Source organism: Peromyscus californicus, unplaced genomic scaffold, assembly GCF_007827085.1.
Source record: "Peromyscus californicus insignis strain IS unplaced genomic scaffold, ASM782708v3 Scaffold_7__1_contigs__length_154581171, whole genome shotgun sequence".
In the NCBI taxonomy this organism is placed as follows: domain Eukaryota; kingdom Metazoa; phylum Chordata; class Mammalia; order Rodentia; family Cricetidae; genus Peromyscus; species Peromyscus californicus.
In genome coordinates, this window is record NW_026294595.1 from 77,267,725 (window position 1) to 77,290,403 (window position 22,679).

Genomic DNA, 22,679 nt, shown 5'->3' on the forward strand with positions numbered 1-22,679 from the left:
ACTCTGAAAACAAAGCAGAGACATCTAAACTACAAACCTGCTCAGGCCAATTTTTGTTCAAAGTGCTGTTTCTGCTCTTTTTGGGAAGAATCTCATGTAGCCCAGGCTAACAAGGCTTGCCTCAAACTGTTGACCCTTCTGCTTCTACTTCCTAAATGCTCAGCCTATGGTTTAAAATTCTTTAATGGCTTTCCACTGACGCCAGGAAAGTGCAAATACCCAAAAAAGGCTTCTAAGGCCAAAATTACAACAGTGTGCTTTTTATCTTCTACTTTCTCTTGTCTAGGGCTTTTACATAAGAATTTTCCTCGACCCACAACAACTAATCCATGCTCATCCTTTGCCTGCCTTCTCATCTTCCAGATCTCTGTCCATATATACCCTTTTCTATTAGGACTCCCATTCATTCGATTTATTCATTCACATTCATTCACTCTCTCTTCTTTCCTTCTTTCGCCTCCTTCCTTATTTTTCTGGTTTAATCCTTTCCTCAAGCAGCTTGGACTTCCCTTACCACAGCATTTCTTCCATACTGCTGCTTTACAAGCTCACCTCTTCTATCTAGACTCTAAATGCACCAAAGTAGTTACCATGTCTGCCTTAGTCACCATTATGGGTATAACAGTGTGGAGCACAGTACCTGTGCTACAGCAGGATCATAAACAAACATTTTTAATGTTTACTTCCTTATTTTTATATTTAAGTGATTGCATGAATTTATGTGTATCCCATGTGAACAGGAACCCACAAAGGCTAGAAGAAGGCATCAGATCTCCTGGAATTAGAGTTACAGATGGTTGTGAGGTGCCATGTGGGAGCCATTATTTCTCCTAACTGCTGAGCCATTTCTTCAGCTCCCACAAACACATTTTAAAGGAATAAGAAAATGGGAAGGAGCTAGTGAGGGAAGGAACCATAATATAGAGCAAGCTTGTTCCTGAAAATGTTTTAAGGTAGAATCTAAAGGGATTCTCTGAGGCTCTGCAGGTTTAATGCATGATGCTTCTGGCTTGAACAACAGCAAACCAGAGGTAGTTATTTTCCTGTAGTTCTAAAGTGGAAGCCGAGAACTACAGTTTTAAAGAGTAGGAAGTACCAAAAGATGCAAATCCAGGACATGATTTGGAACATCTTAAGAAAGGGGTTCAATAGTGCCAAGTATGGGTTACTTCCTATTGATCAGTGGAGTCCCATAGACTCTCCCAAAACATTACAGGCTATTGGCATTGTTCTTGGTTACTCTCCAGAATTTGATGGAAAGACCTATTGTTGAAGATACCACATATTTGAGTCAGTAGACATAGAGAAATTGAGCTGGCACTGACCTAGAAGCTTCATCTCTAGTGGCTAGCTTCCACAGTAGTGAAGATACCATACAGGCTACTGGGGAATGATGTACTCAATAATCTAACTCGCTGTAAATCTTACAAGACATGCCCATGGGGAATAGTGGGACCAATAATCCAGGAGTAACTGAGCACTTTTCTGGTTGGATTTAAGGCCCAATCCACAAAATGGAATGCATGCCTTCTACTGTTAACTGGACCAAGAATCCACAGCTGGGTAGGCTGCTTAACAGACATTATTTTAAACTGCTCCCTAAATATTTATCTTTATAGCCATAAATTAGTATATTTTCAACCTTTATCAGGGAAGCTTCTTTTTGCAGTAAATAGTGATTAACATAAAGACTTACAATTGATCAATATACAGAGACTAAGAAGATACCACAGACTGCTCAGCCCTAAATGGGACATTTGTATCATATGCCCTTCTCTGCAAAAGCCTCAGGGGATCACTAGAGAATAGGGTGGAAAGATTTTAAGAGCCAGAGTTAGCGGAGGGTTACTGCAAAACAGTGTTTCAGGACATGACAGCCCACTACACACATGAACTCACAGTGCCTATGACTGCATGCACAAGGCCTGCACGAAATCAAGCCAGCCAAAAATCCCAGAATGGAAGAGGGAGAGGCTCACAAAGCCCCACCCCTAGGTGAGGACCTATTGGCAACTGATGGCAACAATGGGGGAAGAAAGCCATCAATTTTCTTCTGGGCGGTGACTTTTGATAGGTTGCCCATGTTCCACAGGACGGTCTTACACCCATGCACACACTGGCAGCACTAAATGGACTCTGGGTTTAAAAGGAACACAAGAAGTTGGAAGGTAAAAGTGGCTGTGGGAATATGGAAAAAGTTGGAGAGGAGGAAGTAGGGAGTAGATCTGTCAAAACACATTATATTCCTGTATAAAATTCTCAAACAATACATTTAAAGTGGGGGAGAAGTTCAAAATGTGGTAATCAGCTTTAACTGTCAAGCTGACAGGATCTAAAATTACTTATTAGACAAACCTCTATGTAAACTTGGGAGGGATCATTTGGGTTAGATTGGCTTCTGAGCATGACTGTAAGGCACTATCTTGGTCAGGTAAGTGCAATGGGAAGGCCTTCCCACTATGAGTGGCACCATTCCCTAGTTGGGATCTCAGACAATATAAAAATGAAAAGGTGGGGTGAGCACAAGCATTCACTGCTCTTTTCTTCTGCTGCAGATGCAATGTGACCAGCTGTTTCGAGTTCCTATTGCCTTGACTTCCCTACCATAATGGATTGTACCTTGAACCCTTTCTCTCGTAAACTGCTTTGGTCAGGACATATTTCATCACAGTGACAGGAAAAACAACAAATAGCACCTGAGACAGGAGCAGAGAGGAACTATATTCGTTGGTTAGAAATAAAGCCAGAGTGAAAAACTGGCTCCATGGGCAATCCTGGACAGCTCGTTTAGGTTTAAGAAGGACTGGAGCTCCATTAGTGAACCCGGCACTGGTTCTGAGGAGCTCTGGTCTCTTTAGAAGCCGCTCAGACTCTACTAGGATGAAGTCAGTGGTCCACCAAGGGTTACAGTCTTAACTCCACATGAAGACAAATGTTTATACTCATTGGGGTTCAACTTCATTAGAAAGGCAATGCTGTGGTTAAAATAAAAGTTCAAACAGCAGAGACCCAGACACCCTACTTTTCAAACAGCAGAGACCCAGACACCCTTTGTGATAACTCCCTGTCTTAAGTCCATTAGTCTCCATGACAGATGCGGCCTGCCTGGACAGTATAGTCTGCTTGATGGCACAGCTGCAGCATTTCCTAGTCTTCTCACTGCTCAAGCAGATGGAAAGAGAAGAAATGAAAGTCAAGTCCAAGTTTACTAAAGGCTGAGGCAATAATAAATGCTCTGTTAAATTTCTTCAATTGTTGACATAGAAAAATACAAAGGCCTCCTCCCTGCTCCTTAAATATTTTTTTTTCTTTCTTTCTCCCCCGCCCCCCCCCCCACCAGGACAGAGTTACTCTGTGTAGCTTTGGAGCCTGTCCTGGAACTTGCTGGATAGTCTGTAGACCAGGCTGGCCTCAAACTCACAGAGATCCACCTGCCTCTGCCTCCTGAGTGCTGGGATTGAAGGTGTGTGCCTGCACCTGCACCACCACCATCGCCACCACCCGGCCAAATAAAGTTTTTTTTTAACCTATGACCTAGAACTTATTTTGACATTCATTGTGACAGAAATAATGTACAGTCTAGAGCACACTGACAAAATCTAATTTCTATCAAAAAAGAACACTGTAAGTTTAGTAGGTCCACCTGATAGTCTAATATCATTCAAATACAGAGCCTGCTCTTCTTAACAAGGAACTCTGAATGTGCTAAAGAACAAAGCAAAGTCTCTGTCACCATATACTTTCAAGTCTACCTTTAATGAAGTTTACAGGCAGAAAATGACACAGACAGGGAAGGAGATGGGAGTCCTATAGAATAAAGGCCTCACAGCCCTGGATTAAGACAGAAATTCCTTTTCTCTGCTGTCCTTTACTTATCTATATTTCAGGAGGCATTAGAAGGTCACAAATGTCATTCCACTTCTGAAAATAGACAAGCAGCAAAAATGTAATCTTACCTGGGTCCTTCTTCTTCACCCTGAAATAAAAAGAAAAAACAGTGTTAGAAATCATTGTTGGTTAAAAACTGGTTGAGATTTCTTTAATTTTCCTCTTCATGCCCAAACCAAAAGCAAGGTTGTGTATTTATCTTAACAAAGACAAGCCAAAAGATGTCTAAGAGCTAAGACAAGGACTAATATATCCATTTCTATGTTGGAACTGCCTAGCAGAGATGGGCTAATAATTTGCCATTGCAAGCATGGAATGTGAACGCACAGACCTAGGTGGTCTAAAGAATAGCCTTGCTTTTTTATTTCTATGTCTGGCAGTATTTAGTTCTGAGCAAACCAAGAACCCCAAAATAGCAGCAGGTCTTGGGCAAAGCTGACCAGCTCCAAAAGCATCAAGCTGTTTTCTTCAAAAACTTAATTTCTGTCTTGGTCTGGCATTTTTTCTTGAAATATGAACACAGTGGTTCTAATACTCAGCATATTGAGGTAGGAAGAGTTCTAAATTAGGACTCAGGAAATAGAGATTCTATTTGAAGTCTGAGACTTATGAGAATGTGCTACTGGGACACACTAAATGGTTAAAATGACCCTTGGTTTCCTCCTCTGTAAATGGGTAGTCTGAGCATCGGTAATCTACCTCATTCATTACCCAAACAATACTTTTCCTCTTTTTTTTTATTCATTCTGCAAAAATGTGTATTCTTTTTCTAGTTGTTTCATTTTCTTGACCTAACTTTATCAGTAACCCTCGCAGCAGATTATTTGGCATCTCCCTCTGTAACAAAATGAGAGCTTTCAAATGACTTTGAAGCCTTTCCCATGGCAGTTCATTCATCCTTCTAGTGACAAAGTACCTTTCACACTCCCTTCTTCAGTAATTTAGGGTTGATTTCAGTAGAGAACATACCTTCTGGTTGTACTCCCCATAGAATCAATTAATCAATGATTCCAACTTGTATAAGCTGGAACCAGACACTGTGGGTTCAAATCTTGGCTCCATCACTTACTTGCTGTGTTACTCTAGCCATGTTATTCTGCCTCTTTCAAATTCAACCTCCTGGTTTATAAAGTGAGGTAATAACTGTCTCTGAATCAATAGGATCAATATGAGGATTAAATAATGCTCAAATTGCTAAGCATACATAGTGCTTGAGAGGACACTGTTAATAAAGGATACTGATTAATATCAGTAGTAATTTAGTACGGATCATTAAAAACAGTGTGTGTAAGTGCTAGGGACAATGATCTAACCTTCTATGAGCTCTCAACAAGGGGCTCATGTACACAGAAAATAAACTAAGTATGTTATGGGCGCTACTGAAGGCATAAACAGAATGACCTCAGGGACAAAAGGGAAGAGAAGGTGACATATACATTGATACTTGAGATAAGCAGGATTCTCCCAGGCTGACAATACTAAAAAGTGGGAAGAAGACTGGACTAACAAGAGAAATGCCTAACAGTTTAATTAATATAGCCGATAGATAGATAGATAGATAGATAGATAGATAGATAGATAGATAGATAGATAGATAGATAGGTAGGTAGGTAGGTAGGTAGGTAGGTAGGTAGGTAGGTAGGTAGGTAGGTAGATAGACAGATAGATAGATAGATAGATAGATAGATAGATAGATAGATAGATAGATGATTGATAGGACAGTAAGAACAACACTGGAATAACAAGAGCAAAGACATAATAGTTTAATAGATAGATGATAAGACAGATGAAATGAAGGGAGGGAGAGAGGGACAAAATTTGGGTTCTGTGGAATAAGAAAATGAGGATGTGCCTATGTATTCTGGGCAGTGTAGGAGTGGGGCTAAGGGCAGTGTGGGGTTAAGAGTGCAAGTGGGATAAAGACAGATTACCAGACATTAGGCCTGTAAAGGAAGCTCCAGCCAGGAAAGTGATTTAATCATTCTATGTACTGGCGATTGAAAAGAAGGGCATTTCTTTTCAGAGAGTTTCAATATTGTAAGGGCACTAATCATTTGTACCTCAATGAGAGCAGGGGGCAAAGTAGTAGAAAGTAGAAAGGCTGATACAGGGGTGATATAAGTTGCATTTTGATCAACTTATACATCTCAAGAGTACTATAATACAGCAAAGAGAGTCATATAATTTAAATTTCATGAGTTATATAACTACCAATGACACAATTAAACCTCAACAAAATTTTCCAATTATCTTTGGCTATTTAAACATAACTACCTGAGAGAACCTTGTAGGAAAATACATCTAAATGTTCTCCCATGATTTAAAGCAAGTTCTCTTCACAGTCACACATCTTGGTACAATGGTTATGAAATGGGATTTGTGTATTTTCATGGTACACATACCCTCAGTTCTAGCACTTAAGGCTGAGGAAGAAGGGTGGTGAATTAGAATCTTACCTACATAGGAAGGCTTGTATGAGATTGAGTAGGATTTCTGAGTTATAAAAACAATCTCACATTAATCCCAGGATTAAAGTTTGGTAATTAACATTTCCAGATTCAGTTTTCTAAACAAGTATGTGATATAGTGTCCAATAATGGGGACCATTACTGAGCTTCTTCTGAATTACTAATCAATACTGTTTATCTGGGAACAGGGGAGGTAAGAAAAGGCAGTTTTGTTGTATTTCCATCTTTCTGAGAAACAACAGTCACTACTACAAAGCATGCAGAATGCCAGAACAAAGGTTTCACTACTGAAAGAATGAACAAGTGGATGAAACAACAAGCACATTTACAAAGTGTAAGTCTATTTAGATGGCTTCACCAGACATCCAGATAGCTATAATTTGCTGGTAAAAGATGTGCACATGCTGGCCCTGCTACCCCAAATGTTCACTGTGATGATATATTGTGTACCCTAATAAAGCTTGCCTGGGGATCAAAGGACAGAGCCAGCCACTAGATTAGACACAGAGGTCAGGCAGTGGTGGCACACACCTTTAATCCCAGCATTTGCTTGGGAAGCACACAAACCTTTAATCCTAGGAAGGAATATGGCAGAGCAGAGAAAGGTATATAAGGCATGAGGAAACAGGAACTCATTCTCTTTAGGCTGATGATTTCATAGAGGTAAGAACTAGTAGCTGGCTGCTCGGCTTCTCTGATCTTTCAGCTTTCACCCTGATATCTAGCTCTGGGTTTTTTATTAAAAGACCATCTAAGATTCACCTCTATCCTGAAAACCTTGCTAATTCTAGGCACTCCTTTAAGATCAGGCCTGACTCAGTAACTTCCTCACTGAGAGCTTGGGAAGATAATGCTCTTTTCTACTCTGTGTCTGTGGAGTTCATTCTTTTCACTTAGCAGCTTAAGAAAACTGATGGTCACAGCACCACATGGTGTCTCCCTCAATGGATTTCAACCATTTGAAAAAGTTTTGTTCATATCTAGGGTGCACAAGTATATAGTAAATAATTACTTAGGAGTTCAGGCAAAGATATAGCAGGATTTAAGATTAATTTCTATTGCCATTATAAGTTAATTCTGGTTACAAATATCAGAAGTGACTTGATAGATTAAGCAATATTCCCAAATCCCTCCTTCTAACATCATGAATGCTCTTGGATGGCACACTGCACTCTAATGTGACCTTTTCTTTCTACTTCCACCAGTGGAAATAAGGTTCACTAAGTTCAAGTTGAATCCCAAATCTGCTTATTCAGGTAAACCTGCAATCATCATGACAAGTGAAATAACAAAAATGAATGTAAGAGAGACAACCATTGTCCCCAAGAGTTGTTGTTTTTTGAGAATTTAAATGCTTCACAGCATTCATTAAAAATGGTAAAAATTAGTAACAATTTTGAGTATAGGTGGAACATGCAAAATACTACAAAACTTAAATTACAATGTCTAAGATTCTACATTTAACTTGCTTTGAATTGTATCTCCTTCACTATGGAGTAACACTAGATATTTTAGGCAATAGTTTATCGTTGATTTCTCAGGGTGCCGGGAAGCAAACCCAGAGTCTTAACATGCTATGTAAACACTCTACTGAGCTATGCCCTCGTCCTAACTGGGCTTTTAAAATGGTAGTAGATGTAGTTCATACTTAGAATCTGACATTCAACCTCAATTGGCAAACTCACATTTTTCTAAAAACACCTGGACTCCAAGGCAAAACTAGTAAATTTTAAAATTCAAAGTAAATGCTTAAGATATATACATTTTATTTTTACTAATTTCTCCACAGAAACCACCTTTTCTAGGATTATCTATTTCATTGCAAGTCAGAACTCTCCTTTCAAAAACTGGAAGGGGGCCGGGCGGTGGTGGCGCACGCCTTTAATCCCAGCACTCGGGAGGCAGAGCCAGGCGGATCTCTGTGAGTTCGAGGCCAGCCTGGACTACCAAGTGAGTTCCAGGAGAGGCGCAAAGCTACACAGAGAAACCCTGTCTCGAAAAACCAAAAAAAAAAAAAAAAAAAAAAAAAAAACTGGAAGGGTTTGGGGCATATACTCGTTGACAGTGTGTCCAACACGCTCTGGATTCCATCCTCTGGACGACACAAATGGAGGAAGGTGGCACATGTCTCAAATCTCAGCACTTGGGAAACAGAGGCAGGAGATAACCCAGAGGTTATCCTCAGCCACATGGCAAGTTTGAAGCCAGCCAGGGTTACATAAGACCCCATCTCAAACAAAAACAAGCAAATAAAACAACACAAACAAAAACATATCCACTATGCAGAATATGGAAATGTTCATGAATTACAGATAAAAAAAGCATATCATTCAATTTTTAAATTAGGATCACTTTTCATACACATACCCAAGGGGGGGGGGGCTAAGGTCTATGGGTAATACTGTAAAAATACAGTAAAAACTAGCAGGGGTGTTAGCTAGATACTTCACTGGCAAACTGGGTCCTTGAAGGAACACAGGCTCTCTAGAAGTTCCCCCATAATCTATACTGTGTCCTCTGTCAGACTGCCAACTACAAGGAGACACAGGAAGTACCCAGACATCCATTACTTAAGCATATTATTCTGAATAATAAAAATTTAAATATCATATTTTCAATATTTAACTTTGATAAAGAATAGAAACTCAGAAAACAGAGAAGGGAATACTTCTCAGTTTGAATTATGAAGCAAATGTATACCTAATACCAAAAACTGACAAAAACGTGGACATAAAAATTATAGATCAATGTCCTTCATGAAAAGTCATAAAAACTCTTAAATTAGCAAAATGAATGTAAGGTTAGTTTAATATTGTAGAATTAGTCAATGTAGTTAATCATTACAATAAAATACATAAAATTCATATAATCATCTCGGATAGATGCAGAAGACAAAATTCAATATAATTTATGACTACGAAAACTTCAATTTGATGAAGAGCACTTAGAAACACCATCATGTGCAATGTTTACACACTGAGTTCTTCCCTGTATGGCAGCGAACAAGGCGAGAATGTACTCTTACCATCATGCAGGCAGCACATGGGTGGACCTAGCAGTTGCACTTAGGCAAAGAAAGGAAAAGAACTAGCATAGAGCTTATAGGGGGAAGCAAGACCGTCACAGATAGCATGATTGCTGATGCATAAAACCCCAAAGAATCTATTAGGCCACAGCTATAACAAATATGGGAATCTGACAAGGTTACAAATACAAGGTGAAAGTTCATTTGTTACTGGGGGCAGTAGAGCATATCTAAAGTTACAACTACTTGGAAGGGTAAGGCAGAAGGACTGCATGAACTAGAAAATCTGAGGTCAATTAGGGTAATACAGTGAAACCTGTCTCAAAGAAAAAGTTGTATTTTATATATAACATAAAAAAACTGAAAAATAAAAATTAAAACAATTCTTTTAATAATATTGATGATGCAAAGGATACAGAAACATTTAACAAAAGCAATTTAAATTAACTGAAAATTTTGAATTATTTTTGAGAATATATAGATAAAACCTACAAATTAAGACTCACATATCATGTTCTATCAAACTGTTGTTTTCTGTCATTTCTCTTCAGGAGCTCTGTATTCAAGGCATATTCCCTTCTCACTAGTTTTCAAAAGTCTAATCTGGTATGTCCTAGTGTGGATTTCTTAAGAGTTTATATTGTTTGGGTTTGCTCTGCTTCTTAAATTTGAAGGTTTACATTTCCAACTGAATGTTGGGCACCATTATTATTTTTCAGACTTTTTTTAGCTTAACATTTCTTTCTTGCCTCTTTATTAAATGAGCATCAGGCAGGCCCTTTGTTATTGTCCCATGGGTCCCTGAAGCTTAGTTCAATTGCTTTTCAATCTTTTGATAATAATGGATCACTATCAAATTGTCTTCAGATTCACCATCTTTTCTGATGTCTCCAATTTGCTAAAGAGCCCACACAATGACTTTTTTGTCATGTCTCTGTGTGTTTATCTACGTGATACTGGACATAGAACCCAAGGTCTGTCTAACACATGCTATGTAAGTGTTCTACCACTAAGCATTGTCAGTTTTCATAGTTTTAAATTTTATAATCTCATTTGGTCCTTTTCTGCATCACCTGTTTCCCAGGTGCTTGTAAATATCCATTTTTATGATAGCTGTCCTTGTCTGATAATTCCAATATCTCCCTAATCTTGGTGCTGTCATGTGCTTTTTTTCCTTACAGTTGGAGTTTTATCAGTATAATGAGTAATTTTGGACTATAACCTGAAAATATTAAGTTGTATTACAGCAATCTGTAACTATTTATAACCTTCTACTTTAGCAGGTCATCAACCTGTTAAGTTCAGAATGAGTATGTCCTGAACTACTTTTGTGGACTCTGGTTTAAATGTCAACTTAGTGTACATGCCTCTGCCTGGCACAGATGACAGGACTCCACTCTAGTTTCCACAGTTAGCTATGGAAAGGGAGAGGTGCCAACTCATTACTACAGAGCAGAGTGTAAGCAAGTTTCCATCCACTGATCCTGGAGTGGAGGAGCAGTGGCTTGTTAACATAGGGTAAGAGGAAATAGAGCTCTGCAAAGTCTCCACAGGGAAGGCTATTAGTACTTCCTCATTGAAAAAGCAGTCAGGAGTAATGTTAGAGTTCCACCTACAGGTGCATGTCAAATGAGCCTTACTACTGAGAGGAGAAAGGGCATAAGGAGAAAATAAGGTTTTGCCTAAAAGTTCCATGGAGAAATAAAGATAACTTGTGGGGACTGGAGAGATGGCTCTGTGGTTAAGAGGGCTGGCTGCTCTTCTAGAGGACCTGGGTTCAATTCCCAGTACCCACACAACTCACAACTGTCTGTAACTCCAGTTCCAGGGAATCCAGCACCCTGGTACAGAAATACATGCAGGCAAAACACCAATGCACATAAAATATAAATAAATAAATTATATCAAAGAAAAAAGATAACTTGTTACTGTAGGGGAACATAGATTTTAGATATTCAGCCTACCAGCTCCACTGCAATAGTGCCAATTGGGGCTGATGAGCAGTGAGCTTTCTTTATGTATTCACTCTAGAACAGGCAGGTATGATCAAAAGATTTCTCTAGAACTGGATAACACTTTTCCAAGTTCTTTGGTTACAGAAAGCAGATTTTTCTTGGGAATTCCCTTTCTGTCTGTGTCTGTTAGTGTTTCCAGTTTGTGGAACACCCAAGCTAGAAAATACAGGAAGGATAGGAACCTTGGTAACACTCTGCCTTGTAGGTCTTTAAGTCCAAAGTTCTCAGGTAGTAATGTGTGGTGATATTGTGTTCCCCAATATATTGTGTATCCTAATAAACTTATCTGGGGTCAGAGAATAGAACAGCCACTAGATATAGAGGCCAGAAAACGGTGGCACACACGCCTTTAATCCTAGCATTCCAGAGGCAGAGATCTGTCTGGATCTCTGTGAGTTCAAGGCCATACTGGAAACAGCCAGGCATGGTGACTCACGCCTTTAATCCCAGGAAGTGATGGCAGGAAGCAGAAAGGTATAAAAGGTGTGAAAACCAGGAACTAGCCTGGTTAAGCTTTAAGGCTTTTAGCAACAGTTCAGCTGAGACCCATTCAGATGAGGGCACATAGACTTCCAGTCTGAGGAAACAGGATCAGCTGAGGAACTGGCAAGGTGAGGTAGCTGTGGCCTGTTCTGTCACTCTGATCTTCCAGCTTTAACCCAACACCTGGTTCCAGGTTTGTTTTTATTAACAAGACCTTGCTGGTCTTGGGGCTAAGCTAGGGAACTGAGACCAGACTAGCTGCTCCCTTTTTCAGGAATGGAACCATGTAGGCGTTCCCTGGTTATATGGAACTTTGCAGGCGGGTTTAGGTACCCACCAGTCGGGGAGGAGGCTGAGGGTGGGAGCCACCCAGGCCTTTGGAATTTGCCCCACGTGAGCGCCAGATATTGGCGAAATTATTAAGGCCACTCCACGTAGTTAAAAGGAAGATTTATTTAGTGGGTAACTTACAAATAAAGGGATAGGTAGGTCGCGGGGTCTGGGGAAGGTGTATCACAGTCCAGCGGTGTTCTCCGGAGCTCTGCTTGGTCCACCTCCACCGTCCACGGTCCAGGAACAGAGAGAGCAGAGCGCTGGCCCATCCAGATCTCAGGTCTCTTGCGCCTCCCTTGGCCCCGCCTTATAGGCGTGACAGTTGCTGGATTGGAACTTCCAGATCAAAGCTGGAATGGCTACCCACTACACTACAGTACTGAATCTTTTCCCCTCTGTTAAGTGACTTTCATTCAGGGATTAGAGAAAGGAGTAAAATGAAACATGATCATGACTCCACTGAAGAACTAGAAGCTCAGTTCTGTTTCTTTGCTTTGTTTTGTTAGATAGGCTCTTACGTATCCCAGACTGGTTTCAAACTTCTTATGTGGCCAAGGATGACCTTGAGCTTCTAATCCTGTCTCCACTTCCTGAATACTGTGTGCCCCAACACATCAGTTTTATATGGTGCTAGAATCAAATTAAGGGCTTCAAGAATGCTAGGCAAATGCTTTACCAAGATGCATCACCAGACCCGACATTCTGTTTTTAGCATTAAAAATAAAATAGATTGATAAGTGGAAAGTTGGAAAGATGACTAGAAATATAGATAAGCAATAAGGGAAATGTAAATGAATTAGAACTTAAGTGATAGGTTATAAGGGTGTAATCCAGAAAATCCTTCCAATTTTGCTGTATGTTTGCTTGATATTTATAAAAATATTGAAAAGGAAACCTTTGACTAAATTCCAAATACAGGTGATTTTTCTTCTAATTCTGTATTATATAAAGGAAACAAGAGAGTTCCTCTGTGGAGTGAGAGGTATTGGATATTTGCTCTAACTAATAAATTACCAAATTAATTGGAATGAGATGCTATTAATGACACAGCTCTTTGGAAATGCTCTACCTAACAGAATGCTGCTTCTTATTCTTATAGCTTCATCATGTCCCCAGCCTAGTCAGTCTAAGCTTTGTCAGCTCTTGAATCCTAAGAGTAATTCTCTAAGCTGAAGTATTTAAAGAAGAGTTAATGTTAGGGAGAAACTGAATTCATTATTTAGAATAATAATAAAAGAGAGGGAACTAGTCACAAATGAAAGCTTTCTTTTTGAAAGTATAACTTAACACAGGGTCTCAATTTGAAGGGAATCTGAGACAGTTATTGCTTCTGACCCTTCCAGTCAAAATGACTAGCTCACCTTAAAATACTTTAAGTGAATTTTCCTGATTTCTCCCATTATAAACAGGATACTTAGCATACAACACATAGAAAAGGGAAAGCAGGCAGTAGAATAAGACAAATTTAATTCTAAATTCTGGTTCCATTCTACTACCTAAATGACACTGGGTTTGTGTTTCTGTAGTTCTTTGATTCTCAACATAGCATCTATAGATGGGGCTGATGAACACAGACCTTAGAGTTAAATAAAATGATAACTATAAAGTATTCTCTTGTATATCTAGAAACTCAGACACACACTTTGCTAATTTTAGGAAGGCTGACATGAAAAGAACAACATCTATTCTTTCCACACACAAATGAAAACTCATCAAGAGTCTTGGATGGGTAGAATGGTATCTCATATTCCTGTTGGACTGACGTGGACAAGGCCTGAGTCTGGTATTATACCCTGACTCCTTCACTGGCCAGTATATTCCTTGGCCTGGGTAAGACTGCCAGTTAATGCTGAACTCACTAATTCAACAGCAGTTATGGAAAGTCCGCAGGACTGTCTCACGTTTTCTTATAGAACAAACTACCTCACCCTACCTAGCATGTGTCTGACCAGAAGTTTTACTTATCATTATGAAGTCCTATTGAACACTAGCCTCTCTCTGAAATAGATGTTTTGTGTTTTTTTACAAATGGTTGCCTTGGCTGACTTACCTACCTACCTACCTTCCTTCCTACTTTCCTATCTATCGTCGATCCCTCTTTTTCTCCTTCCCTCCCTCTCTCCCTTCCTTCCTTATGTGTATGTGCCTGAGTGTACGTCTATGCAACATGTGCTTACAGAGGAAACTTTGGATCTCTGCAACTAGAGTTACAGACAGTTGTAAGCCACTATGCAGATGCTAGGAACCAAACCTGGGTCCCCAGCAAGAGCAGTAAGTTATCTTAACTGCTGAACCATCTTTCCAGATCTTCCTCTCCCATGTTTTAGACAGGGTCTATATATTCCTGGTTGGCTTCTTAGAATTAGCTGTGTAGTCCAAGGCTGGCCTCCAACTCAGAGCTCTGCCTGCTTCTGCCTCCTAAGTGCTGAAATTAAAGCTAGTTACCAACATGCTTAGCTTGTTGTGATATATATATGTATATGTGTATGTGTGTACACACACACACACACACACACATATAAACACACAATTGGAAATGTCCAAATATGTTGTTTGAAATATCCCAACACTTTATCCTGTTATGAAATGCATATAGTTAAGTAATACTGATTCACATTTATCTTGTGTCTTTTGTTCATGTTATTCTTTTTTTTTTCATAATATGCTCTACTTTTTGATTTGTTATTTTCTTAAGAATTTTGGTTTTCTTTTTGAAATGGGGTCTCACTATACCGGCTGAAGTGATCCTCCCTTCTCATCCTCCCAAGTAGCTGTGCCACAATTCACAGCCCCATGTGCTGCTCTTAATCCAGCAAATATACCTTCAATTATACAGATGGATCCATAAAATACCCAACGGGAAGCACCCCTTTGTGGTGATACATTGTGTATGCTAATAAATTTGCCTGAGGATCAGAGGACAGAGTCAGTCACTAGATTAGATATAGAGGTCAGGCAGTGGTGGCACACACCTTTAATCCCAGCATTTGAGGTCTCATGCCTTTGCTTGGGAAGCACACACGCCTTTAAACCCAGGAAGTAATATGGCAGGGCAGAGAAAAGTATATAAGGCATGAGGAAACAAGAACTCACTCTCTTTAGGCTGAGGATTTTGTAGAGGTAAGAACTAGTGGCTGGCTCTGTCCTCTGATCCTCAGGCAAGTTTAGTAGGGTACACAATATATCACCACACCCCTTTGCTAGTCACAAAATTAAATCCACAATTTTTCACTCTGTACTATTTTAGGCTTTACCTGACTCACTCTAATTCAGTCCTGTTCTCAAGTCTAAAATAACCTTTATCATTTCTATATTCATTTCACGGCTTGAGATGGGTTATGTCTGTCACTTGCTCTCTTCTCTAGTTTAGATTTTCGGCTTCTCGTCTTAACTATGATTAGTATCTGCCCCATTGACTACAATCCTTTAAATTATGTTGGATAATACTTTGCTAGGACAAAAAGCCAGGTATAGACCCTAGTAGCCAATACCTGCACTCTCCAGTCCATACTAGTTGAAATCCTCCCCAACTTTTCAGTTCATTATGTTTAGAGATCACAAGCAGGTATTTTCATAGCCAACGAATATGACAGTCAGGTTCCTAATAGTTTTCCTGCTAAAAATCACCAACATTTTCATTTACCTCTGCCTTTGGCTCAGCTGATTCATTAGAGGTATCAAGTTGTTCCTTGGCCTGGGCCATCTGAGTCATCAATCTATCCATGTGAGATTGGATGTCCGCCAGTATCTCAGTCACATGAGCTGTGGCCATTGCTTCTTGGATGTCCACTAAGTGAAGGGCCTTCTGCTCCTCATCAGCAATCACTTTCTGAACTTTCTTAAATTCTTGCTGTATAAATACCTTCATCTGGTCTCGAGTTACCTGTAGAACACAGACACGTAAGAAGTGTAGATTGAACACAGCAATGAAATGGAAAGGTAGAGTTTTTTAATAGTGCAAGGTAGTCCTGCTCAAAATACAGATTATTGTTGCTATCTCATTTTGAAATCTTAGCAATATGCTCTCAATAATATTCTTCCAACACCTTCGATAAATGTCCTGGTAACTGTTTTTATTGTTCAGGAACTAATTCCTTATCTTTTTTTTCTTGCTTTGGGTTTTATTTATTTACATACCAGTAATATATAACTACTTTAAAAAATTGTAATAGAAGAATACATAAAATAAAAAGTACAATTTCTAGCCAGATATGGCAGTTCATGCCTCTACTCCTAGCATGCCAGAGACTGAGGCAGAGGAATATCAAGAGTTCAAAGTCAGCACAAACTACCAGTGAGTTCCAGGACAGCTGAGCTATAGAGGACTCTGTCTCAAAAACAAACAAAAAAGGGGAGGAGGAAGAGGAAGAAGTCTGAACCAGGAATAGTGGTACATGCCTGAAACCTCAGCACCTAGAAAGCAGAGGTAGGAAGAAGTCTGAACCAGGAATAGCGGTACATGCCTGAAACCTCAGCACCTAGAAAGCAGAGGTAGGAAGAAGTCTGAACCAGGAATAGCGGTACATGCCTGAAACCTCAGCACCTAGAAAGCAGAGGTAGGAAGAAGTCTGAACCAGGAATAGTGGTACATGCCTGGAACCTCAGCACCTAGAAAGCAGAGGTAGGAAGGAGGATCAAGGTTTTGAGGTCATGTTGGTGAGTGTAGTAAGACTGCCTTGAAAAGTCAAAACATAACAACAGCAACAATAACAAAACTCAAAGAAACTACCAGTTCAGTAGGTGTTCTATTTCTCTATATGGTTACTCACACATACCTAAAACTGGGTAAAGTTTCTATGGATTACAGTGAACATATGGTTCTATGTCTTGCTTTTCCACTTAAAATGTTAGTGAAATACAGACAGCACCTTCATCTTTTGTATTACTTTTTACCACTTGCAGGATATAAAGATATATCCCATTTATCCCTCTTATCACAGAAATGTGCTATTTCTAAATTTTTGCTATTACAGACAACATAACAATGAATATCTGAGGAATAACTCTTAATATTTACGTGAGTGTCTTCAGAAATCTCTCAAGTCACTAAGCCATTTCATACATATGCTAAAGTTATTGTGATGGTGCCAAACTGCTCTCTGAAAAGGATGGAGCAATTATACAACAATGTGTGAAAGGAAGCACTTCTCTACAATCTTATCAATACGGGGTAATATCAAACTTTTACATTTTTTAATATAGTAGGCAAAAATGTTACTGTCTTATTTTACTACAACCATAAACTGAACACACACACACACACACACACACACACAAACAAACACACATGCTGCTGATGGTGTGTTTGGCTAAGAAATAAGAAGGGCAAACAAAATGAAAACCTATGAAAATAAAATAAGTTTTTCAAAAAACTGTATTTTCTTATTTTGCTTTACTGTTTTTTGCAGTGCTGGGGATCAAACCAAGAGCCTGACACATACAGGACAAGCGCTCTACCACTGAGCTGCATCCCCAGTTTCATGGGTGTTTTTAAACAACCATCCATAGTATGTGTACCTGAGGTAAGAAACAGGGAAGGGGGCAGGGAGCTGGTTCATTTGTTAAAGTGCTTGTTGTGCAAGCAGGAGAGCCCAGGTTCCTATCATTAGCACTCACATGGAAGTGGGTACAGTGTATACACTGGCAACCCCAGTGCTGGCCGAGGGGCAGGGGCAGGAGCAGGGACAGGAGCAGAGGTGGCACAGGGAAGACAGACAGATCCTGGAGCTCACTAGTTAGTCAGTCTAAGAGAAAGAATGAGCTCCAATGTCAGCGAGAACTCTTGTCTTCAAAGTAAGGTAGGGCTGGAGAGATGGCTCAGTGATTAAAGTGCTTGTCCTGCAGGTGTGAGGACCAGAGTTCAAATCCCCAGACCCCATGTAAATACCACGTAGGCAGAGTAGCCCACCTGCAATCATAAAGCTTAGAAGGTGGATACTAACTTAATTAGACTAACTGTGTCTGAAAGCTCCAAGTTCAACTGAGAGACCATGTCCAAATGAATAAAGGGGAATAAGACTAAGAAAGACTTCTCATGTCAACTTTGGGCCTCCATATGCATTCACACATACATGTACACACGTGCAAACATGCAGATACACATATATGCACATCATACACAATATACATGAAAAATTAAATTTTAAAAGATGATGAGCAATTATTAGAGACACTGCACACCAATCTCTGTACATACATAGAGAACACATCATATGCACATACACATATAACACACACACACACACACACACACACACACACACACACACACACACACACACACACTGAAGAAGTAGAACTAAAGGAAACAGGAAAAAAGACCATCAGGAAAGAATGTGGGAAGAAGAACAAGTAGTTGTCGCCTAAGTGAACTTCTTTTATAGGTAATGAAACAGACACAGAAGTAAACATAGGAGAGGAAGAAACTTTTTAGTCTTTTTTTTTTTCTCCTCAGCCTGAGACTCTTTTCATAGAAGTCACTGGAAAAATGTAAGAAAGAAAACTGAGGAATAGAAAGACTGAAAGTAGGGGAAGGAAATGAGGCCATCTTTAATTAGCCTATTACAAACTGAATGAGGACTGACAAGGTCTTAAGTGCCTCTTTTAACAATGCCATAAGGATGCCAAGGCAAAAGAATGCCTGCACGCCACATCAACTGGCTAAGTGATCTAAGCCCTCCAGAATTCAAGTCGTCCCTGTAGGTGCTCTCCCTGGAAAGAGGATGGGAAATGTTCAATGAGTTAATGAGTTTATCAGATTGGGTAGGCTTTGCGCTTACATAAGTTTTTTTATATTTCTATTTTAATGTATGCATGTCAGTGCTTCTATGATGGTCATTTCTGGTCTGATATTCTCACTAAATATTTTCAATGGCTTTAAGTGACTGAAAATGACAATTATGATAGACACTAACTGCAATCTACTTGACTAGACGTCATATACACATGTGGCTGAAAGTTAGGAAGCTATCATCACAATCAGGGAAACTGGATCAGAGAAAAGGCAAATTAAGTCGGGCGGTTGTGGCACTTGCCTTTAATCCCAGCACTCGGGAGGCAGAGGCAGATGGATCTCTGTGAGTTCGAGGCCAGCCTGGGCTACAGAGTGAGTTCCAGGACAGGCGCAAAGCTACACAGAGAAACCCTGTCTCAAAACACCAAAAAAAAAAAAAGGCAAATTAATCCTAAGTTTTAATGATTAAATTCCTTATTTCCTATTGCTTTACATAGTTTTTCAACAAGACACTTCATCCTATGTAAAGAAAGCAAAAACAAAGAGTGGAGGCAGAATAATCTATCAAACCTTTATACCTTCCTATTTCCATCTATACTAATTAACAGATGGATACATTCACTTTACTCCAGAGCCTAAGGAACAGTCTCCTGGGAGAGGGCATGCAGAAGGATGGGTGTTCTGGACAAGGACTCCTGCTTTCTAAACTTCCTTCCAGTTACCTCACCTTGTCATCAGAACTCTATCCTGCTAAAAACCACAGTTCTCAAAAGCAATGAGCCCTTCATGCTGGTTCCTATTACCTGGAAATCTCAGATATCATTTCTGAGTGAGTTTATTGGTACTTCTTCAGCCTGTTCTAAAGTTCCCCAGAAATGTCAGTGATGTTCTCACTATATGTGATGTCTATAAAAATAAAACTACAAACTCAGAGAAGAAAGGTAGATAGACAGAATGGTGAAAATGGAATCTAATCTGGAAGCTTCTTTCTAGACCGCATCCACTAAACTATCAAACCTTACTCCAAACACAATCTTAGTGTGGACTCTTAGAGGCTAATTAAACCAAGATGGAACTACTTAATTAGGAGAAAACTATGCTCCTCCTCTTTGAAGTGCATACTTACTAGGGCACTGAGTATCTCCAGGAAAATGCTACCTGAGGGACATGGAAACTGTAAAAGGAGCTTCCTCTTGTTGGTCAGCTGGCTCCCAATTTGCTAAAACCTTTAGCACTTCTCTTATGAACACAATCATCTATCTGGTTATAGCTGCATTAGCGTGCAAATGCTATTACTTAAACACAGCATTATCTGTAATTTGGAAACACTGGTAGTGAATACCTATAGGTGACCTTATTTTATAGGTGAAGAAGGGAAGCTCTGGGGAAGAACAGTCTTAATGTCAAGTCTGGAAATTTTGCCTTGGTCTAGTACCACATTTTCTGCTATAACATACTGCCTCTAATAATCACTTTATGACTGCTCAGGTCCTTTTGGATAATTTATTTGGGACAGGGTCCTCTCTATATATAGCCTTGGATGTCCTGAAACTTGCTATGTAGACCAGTCTGGCCTCAAACTCAAGAAATCTGCCTACCTCTACCTCCTTAGTGCTGAGATTAAAGGAATAGTACACCATACCCATAATGGAGTTCATTTCTACCCGAGTTATTTCCATATTTAATAGAACAGTTCTCTTATGGTCCCTACCAGGATAAAGAATTTACACCTTAAAGAGTTAAATCTTATCCCATGATATATTCTCTATACTCTTGTATTTAATATTTCCTAGCTAGGCTAGACCCAAGAGGTATGTAAAATGGCACTTTACACATACATAATTAAACACATAAAACCTTGAATTAAGAAGCTTGTACTTAGAAACAATATTCAAAGTATCTGACATGAACTGGAACTTAATAACTCCTTGCTAGCTGAACTACAGGAAACCAGGTGTAGCTTGAGTTTTCCTGCCTGGCCCACAGTCAGGACAAATCTCTCTCACCTGCCAGTCCCGCAGTCGCTCAGACCCGACCAAGTAAACACAGAGACTTATATTGCTTACAAACTGTAAGGCCGTGCCAGGCTTCTTGCTAACTGTTCTTATAGCTTAAATTAATCCATTTCTATTAATCTATACCTTGCCACGTGGCTTGTGGTTTACCGGCATCTTCACATGCTGTTTGTCATCGTGGCGGCTGGCAGTGTCTCTGACTCAGCCTTCCACTTCCCAGCTTTATTCTCCTCCTTGTCCCGCCTATCCTTCCTGCCTGACCAATGGCCAATCAGTGATTTATTTATTGACCAATCAGCAACACACTTGACATACAGACCATCCCACAGCAACCAGGTTTTATTTCTTTTTACTAATCAGAGGTAGCTTTAAAAGAAGAAGAATGATAGCTAGAAAGCATAGTGGCTTAATAAAAAGGTATTCCAGAAAAGTAGGTCTTCTTCAATGACAAGATCTCACAAGTCCATGCCTCATATGTGACTGAAAAAGCCAGTTTATTAATAAAACAAAAGTGCATTTCTCAGGCTATGAAAATTATCAAGCAGTTTAGAAACACAGCAGATATGAACTCTGAACTACATTCCATCACCAACATTCTCAGTAAAGTCATTCTCATGACCTAGTTAGAAACCTGACTTCCTTGGGTTTTACACTAGGGTGTTGAGATGTTTCAAGAAGACATTAAGGAAAGTGGTATTTCAAGTCTTCCTGTTGGGCCACAACCCAGTAGTGGAGTGCTTGCCTCCCATATGCAGTGTCCTTGGCTTAGACCCCCAGCAGCACAAAAAACAAATACCCCAATCTTCCTTCAACCAGGATTCCCATCTTCCCTGCATGCCTCCAGAGAAAAGCAGCCACGTGTCTGCTCTTCACTTGTCTTCACGATCCCTGTTTTGCTAACAAAGCACCATGCTCATAGTCTAAATTCTCTATCACAGTTGCTGCACTTCTCTAGCTCCTTCATTACCAACTTCCTCTTGGCAATTCTATACACTCTTCACAAGTAACTACGATTGAGAGTTTTCAACCCTGCACCATTCACACTTGAAGCTAATAATTCCTTGCTGTGGGGAAATGCTAAGGTACTGTACGATGGCCAGCAGCATCCTCCCTACCTCAGCTCTGACAACGTTGCTGGAAGCATTGAGAAACACTAGACTTTGCTTTCGTAATTTCATCCCATCTTTGGAATGCAATTATTACCCCCTTGAGAGAAGGCCCTTTATGTCTGGATTTTTTCTCCAGGCAACTCATCTCAGTATTCCTCTTGACTCATGAACTTCCCCATCTGGACACGTTCCTATTACCTAAGCCATCGTCACACTTCAAGCCAAATCACCACCACTCCTCCTTACCATTGCTACCCTGTTTTTCCGTGTCCCATGTTTGGGACTATCGGAAGCACTATGTGTGAATTACTTCAGTTAGCCATCACAGTAGTACTGTGAAGAAGCTATCATTATATTTATTTTACAGATGAAGAAACTGAGGTGAGGAAAGAAAACTAACCCTGCCCCAAGTAAATAGCAAACTAGAGTTTAAATTTACATAATTTGAGTACATAATCTGCCTTCTAACTATATTATTTTATTTTCCCATCAAACACTGAAGTGCCCTCTTACCTCCCATTCAAAGTAAGGGCATTTAGGCAGGTATCCAGGATACCAACTCAGGTCAGTTTTATCTTCCCCTTCCCAGGTTTTGCATATAGCACTAGAC

The 22,679-nt window shown here is 39.8% G+C and overlaps 1 protein-coding gene across 1 annotated transcript in view; it reads right to left on the reverse strand.

Moving 5' to 3' along the window:
* Trim44 (tripartite motif containing 44) overlaps positions 1-22,679 on the reverse strand; it is a 117,221-nt gene that overhangs the window by 54,911 nt on the left and 39,631 nt on the right. The window contains exons 3-4 of the mRNA XM_052722888.1: positions 15,856-16,095; positions 3,957-3,976 (exon numbers count right to left, since the gene is read on the reverse strand). Coding sequence (XP_052578848.1) covers positions 3,957-3,976; positions 15,856-16,095 — 260 coding nt within the window. The remainder of the gene's footprint in view (positions 1-3,956; positions 3,977-15,855; positions 16,096-22,679) is intronic.